Source organism: Mirounga angustirostris, unplaced genomic scaffold, assembly GCF_029215605.1.
Source record: "Mirounga angustirostris isolate CCGP_5_RB_7025 unplaced genomic scaffold, mMirAng1.0.hap1 SCAF_12, whole genome shotgun sequence".
Classification (NCBI taxonomy): domain Eukaryota; kingdom Metazoa; phylum Chordata; class Mammalia; order Carnivora; family Phocidae; genus Mirounga; species Mirounga angustirostris.
The window spans coordinates 40,889,200-40,895,199 of NW_026991720.1; the positions used below are offsets into that span (position 1 = coordinate 40,889,200).

At 40.4% G+C, this 6,000-nt stretch overlaps 1 protein-coding gene across 5 annotated transcripts in view; it reads right to left on the reverse strand.

Moving 5' to 3' along the window:
* ANLN (anillin, actin binding protein) overlaps positions 1-4,964 on the reverse strand; it is a 49,950-nt gene extending 44,986 nt beyond the window's left edge. For 4 of the 5 annotated variants that reach the window (XM_064575049.1, XM_064575048.1, XM_045864420.3 and 1 more), the window contains exon 1: positions 4,735-4,963. Coding sequence is in view for 4 of the 5 variants with exons in the window: in XM_064575048.1 (XP_064431118.1) it covers positions 4,735-4,752 (18 nt within the window). In the remaining variant the exon portion in view is untranslated. Of the gene's footprint in view, positions 1-4,734 lie in introns of all 5 variants that reach the window. The other variant, XM_054505227.2, reaches the window with a different exon arrangement.
* Between the last annotated feature and the right edge of the window lie 1,036 nt (positions 4,965-6,000).

The window sequence follows — 6,000 nt, forward strand, 5'->3', positions numbered from 1 at the left end:
GTGAGGAAACCGTCTTCTCTAGAGCCTTCAGAAGGAACACAATCCTGCCAATACCTTGATCTTAACCCAGTAAAATCCACCAGCCTTATGACCTTCAGAAGGTAATAAATATCTGTGATTTTTAAACCACTAAGAGTGTGGTAATTTGTTATAGCAACAAAACTAATACAGCCACTAAGATTTGGTATAATGGTAAATAGCAAGAGATAACACATATTTAGTCCTTTGAAAACATGACATTTCCTAAGATGACAAAAAAAAAAACACTAAAAAAATCCCATGTTTTATTTAACTCAATATCAATATATACTAAAATGATTTTAAGTTGGTATCTTAACCATTCCATAAACTCATGACTATTCTGTTCTTACCCTGAATCAACTAATGCTTCTATTCGAATAAGCGTAGTAGAACAAACACAAAACCCTGTAAAACAATTCTTTTTCTTTCAAAAGTACACAGCTAAAGGAGGCATGCAAATTATTGGTTGGAGTTTCTTTGCCCTGCACACACAGATACAGTATTAGTGAAGACTAAGGAATTGCACTCCCATTTGACCTTTTTAATTTCCTTAATTAAAATAGAGTAATTATTCTTTAAAATTCCTCTGAGTATGCAAAAGAAACATGAACTAAATTTGTAAGGTACAACTCTCCACTTTTCTTAGGAATGATTTCCTCACTATAAGAAGTGCGGCTAAATCTAAATGCCATGTCACTGAAAGAGTTAATTTATGAACCAAATGCCTCCCAAGACACAAGACCTTCAACCTTTAAATAAAGTCTTCAAACTCAAAAGTGATACATAAATTCATATATATCTAATTTCCCCATGATAAAATATATCACTCCCCAGATACACAACTAGACTAATTTTATTCATTCATGGACATGCCCACATTCCATTCTGGTCAGTTAGAATACTTGTGAGTCAGTGTATCTTCAGTTACTATGAGCAAGAGGTCGGTTACAAAAGAATGTGGCTTTGCCATTCAAACATACACAAGTACTCTATTGTCATATTAGATTCAAAGATTTCAAAATTTAAAAAAAAATTGAAACAGATAAGCAAAAGTTCCCCAGTCTATAAAATAAGAACTAAAGATTAATTTAAAAGAAATTATATAACTAAGGAACATAAACTCAACAGTTCAATAAATCTAAGTCTCTATAAAAATGCATCAGGAATTCAAGGGTTCTTTATAAGGTACATTCCTTCAAATATCACACCTCCTTCTTTAAATAATAGAAGCATAAAAAAAAAAACTACAATAACGTAACTGGGAAATAAGACATTCCACATGGATGAATCTAAAATAAATGAAGCTTTAGTCCTTAAGCAATTTCTGCCACATACACACCTGAAATCATTTCTGATAGAAATCTTTCTAGGAGGTATTACTGATTTCCCTACTTTCTTAAAGTACACTCAATATAAATTATTATTTTCAATATGGTCTAGCAGCATTCTTTCCCAGGTCAATACAGAGAGTTTCATGTAATTCTCAAAAATAAGAGAAACTCCATTCAAAACAATAACAGCATGTTTATTTATTGCACAAGAGAAGATGTTTTACAGACTATTTTAATTATGGCTTTTTTAAGGATCCTACACAGAAAGCTCTGACTTAGGCACACCTAGCTCTGGGGTCCCCTATGACATTCTCAGTCTCAGACTCTCTCTCTCAAATAAGTAAAATCTTTAAAAAAGATTAAAAAAAGAAAGAAAGAAATGGCAAGGCAAGATTCAAAAATCAGGCTCCAGAGTTTGGGCTCTTAATCAGTTTGCTATAAACCGTCTTTTAAATGGCTCAGTCCGTTAAGCATCGGACTCTTGATCTCAGTTCAAGGTCATGAGTTCAAGCCCTGCATTGGGCTTCACACCAAACTGTTTTTTGACTAAATCCAATTGTTCTTTTTAAGAACTTTTTGTCAGGAGAACTAACTTCATATTAACATAACTTTTTAAATGTTATCAGCTGATCATAATAATAAACATCTGCCTTAACTTGCTTGTTTGTGCATGAATCAAGATGGCTTTTTTATTTCTGGTTGGTCCAGGAAGAATATAGAAAGACACTGCCCTGTGGACCTTGTCTAGATCCTTATTCAAATTGCAAAACCATGAGACACTTAAGGAAATCTGAACATTGACAGAATATTTGATGATATTAAGAAATTGCTCTTAAATTCTTAGGTGTGATAACAGCACTATGATTTTTTTCAAGTGCTTAATGATAAATACTGAAATTATATGATCTCTACAATTTGCTTCCAAATAATTCAGTGGGAGGGATTGGAGGGGAATACAGTGAAACAATATGGCCATGTGTTGTTGCTGGGTGATGAGTCCATGAGGAGTTGTTATACTTGAGAATTTGAAATTTTCTACAATAAAGGAAAGAACATGGCAAAAATGTTCTAACAGTTACTGTTGTATATAATTATTTGTTTGTAAAGTAATTTGCACCAAATGGCTCTTTTCTTTATTATTTCAGCAGAATGTTATTGGATGTGCTTGATGTTAGGGAAACATCTCTCTGAATAGGAAAGAACAGGCCTGCATTCATAAAGCTGACAATCTGGCAGGAAGTATATTTATTCAACAAGTAAATGCAAGTGAGAGGAGCACTGTGAAAGGTGATCTGCCCTCTGAGGAAGGGAAATCAGAGTGCGAGCTGGTGGTTAAATCAGTTTGCCAAGCAGCAGGGGCAGGGAGAGAAGAGTGTGCCAGAAAACACCAGTGTCAGCAGGAGGAGAAGCAATGCACAACAGCCTCGTTTGAGGAAGAGAGTGTAGGATGGTTGTATCTTTCTCAACTGGAGTTACCAAGAGAATTAGCCCTAATGCCCTGACATTAATGTAATGAATTAACATCTCTGCTATGCTTGTAGGATGGCATGGTTATGAATCACCTCTGGGAAAATTAACAAAATAGTCTCTCAAATCATTTTCTGTGGTTCTGATAAGGAACTCTGGTTGAGAAAATCACTTTAACTTATTTTCAGTCCTTTAAGACAAAGAACTGTACCAGTCCACTTCTGTGTGCAAAAATGTTATGAATGCTATAATTAAGCACCTAGTCATTGGAACCAATTCAAATAGTTCACTCATTACCAATTAAGGAAAAGATGTCAAAGCCGTTTATTCCAACTGCAACCGATCTTTTTATAATGTAAACCATACATGTTTCTGAGCACACTGTAAAGCAAAAGCTTTTTTTCAAACAAAAGTTTCTTTCAGCTGAGATTTGTACTAGCTTCGGAATGGTATTTTCAAGTAAAATGAAATACAATTTTCAGCCAACTTTCAAAATGCTTTGTTCCTGTCAGCTACTTAGGAGAATAAAAAGAACATTTGGGACACATAGGGCTAATGTTTTAAGGACTCTTATCCTAGCTTAGGAACATAAAATATCCTTTTTAACTTCAAAGTATGTGAAAAATATTTGGTGCACAATCACCCCTATTCCTTAAAGCTAATACAAAAATGTGTTCTGGGTTTTCTGTCAGAATCCTTAAGTAAGGGTAACAAATTAATGTTTTCCCCTAAAAGATTGAGAATTTGAAACAAAAATAGTGTTCTGTTTGAATACAAGTAAACTGTAACTGTTGAAACTTTTAGCATCTTAGACTTATGGAATTGTAACTACACCTCCCAAAAAAGAGTAGAAAAAGTATTTCTACTCTCCATAGCATTTAAGTTTTTGAATCTAGTGTAGAGACATTTTTAGGCCCACTTTGCAACAACTCAAGAAATAAGTTTGAAACATGCACAACAACCTAAAGAAACAGGAACTGTCCTGGAAGAAAAGGAAGTGGACAACTGACAACACGAAAACTAAGTATGTCCATGTACATTCTCAACAAGACTGCCCAAGGATAGAGAAATAACTGACACAATGACGCAATTAATCCACATTCAATTTCCAAAGGACAAAAGACAAGCATTGCTGCAATGTTATGCTCCATAAACACACACAAAGAGGTTTACTATTTCTTTACTCTGCTTTTTTAAATTGTCGGCTTTTAATTTTGTTTGTATATATTCGGCTAGCACTGTTTCCTTTCCATTCAAGTGTCAATCCCGAGGATGAAACTTCTTCCCTACTTAACTGAGTAATCAAATCTGAAGAAACCATTGACTCTGTAGGAACGGATGCAATGGTTTCGGGTATTGGCTTATTTTAACGTTTTGCTGTCATTTCGTTAACAGCATCTTTTAAATGCATAGCATTCTGCGGGCCGCATGAACCCCGCAAATCACATTCCATTTGCAGGCGGCGGCTGCACACAGCACTGAGTCATTCAAGCACGCGACTCCACCCTACACCTTATCCCCGCTTTCACTTCCAGCAGGATCAGTTCCGCCAGGCCCCAACCTCCCCCTCGGAAAGGACAGGGCTCCACTACAGAGGGGCGTTACAGTAATCGGGGCTGATAGCAGGCTTTTCGCTACCGCCCTTTAGGACAGGCTCAAAACTTTCCTCCCCGAGCTCCCACTGCAGGACCGCAGTACGCAAGCAGCGGGCCCACCGCAGCCGCTCAGCCGGCTGCGTCCTCCCCCCACCCCCTTCTCCCCTACGGCTCTCCCAGGCAGACCCCCCGCACCACACGCTGCGCAGGCGCGCGCACGCGCCCTCCGCCCGGTGGGCTCCGAGGTCGACGGAAGGTGGGAAAGGTTAGGGTAGGGGCCGACAGTGGCGATGGCAGGCTGCGCCCGCAAGTTTTCTCACCTCGGTAAACGGGTCCATCGCCCCGGACTTCGCGTGTCGATTGCAAGACGACGGAAACGGTGGTTCAAATTCAGAAAAAGAAAAGAAGTGAGTTTCGGTTCAGCGTGTCACTTGGAGAAAACCAGAAGGCCGGGGCGGGGAGGACTCTCCCAAACTACTCGCCTCTGCCCCTCAGCCTCCAGTATCAGATTCGGCCTCCTGCGGCCGTTCAAATTTGAATTTCAGCGCCTGTACAGCGCGCCTGCGCGCGGGGCGGAGCGGGACACGCCTCTGCCCGCCCCGGCTCTCGGTCACGTGGCCGTGCCGGGCCGCGGGGGTTCCGCTGGGTAGCTGGCCTCCCGTCGGTCACACCCCAGCTCCGGAGGCCGGGATGCGGCGGAGGTGCGGCGCTCCCGGCGCTCCAGGCGCCTCGGGGCCCGAAGCCCCACCCCAGCGCTCGCCTGTTTAAGCTGATCCCTTGGAACCTTCCCGCCTTCCGTCATTCCTTAATACAGGATTAACAGCCCTTGTGTTTGAAATCCCACTGGCCTGGTGGCATCTGTAGCTTTCCGCCCGCCCCTGCGTCGCCCTAATGGGGACTGCGGGCTTGACCCTCACGAGGGGCTTCTCTAGTGTGGGTCCCCGGATAATTGGGGCTAATGACCCACCTCGGGCGCTAGATACCTTTCTCATTGGGAAGATAAGGCTATAACCTTAACAGACTGTGTGAAAAGTTCATACACAAAACTCCTGTGGTGCCTTTCTATTTTAAATCCCATCCAAATTTATACAGTGTTAGAGCTGGAAAGATTAAGAAGCCATCCGCCTTGATGCTTTTACAGCCGAGAGCGGGGAGACCCTGAGACAAATAACTCTTGTCCAGGAGAAATGAAAATTCCATTCTCAGCTCATGGTCCTCTTTCCATCACGAGATCAGCTGTGTCTCACGATTGTTCTTTACAGATTACTCAGAATTGTAAAATACATTATGTAATTACTGTATCAGATTCCTTTCTTCAGCAGGTGTGTGCTAGGGCTTGTAGAGACAACAGTTCTTGACTTGTTCAGCTGAAAAGCAACACCATGTAGATAAAGGAGTGACTGCCTAACGGCTGAACAAACCAAAACTATTTCTCCCAAGTAAGATGTTTTGGTATATTTAATAACCTTTCCATCTTAGCATTCAGTAGCCATTACAAAAAGTATTTCACTAATATCTTTAATTTGAATTTTGATGCTATAGGTTGTAATAAAAAGAATTCTGAGTGTGGAGTAGGAAGAAATTGC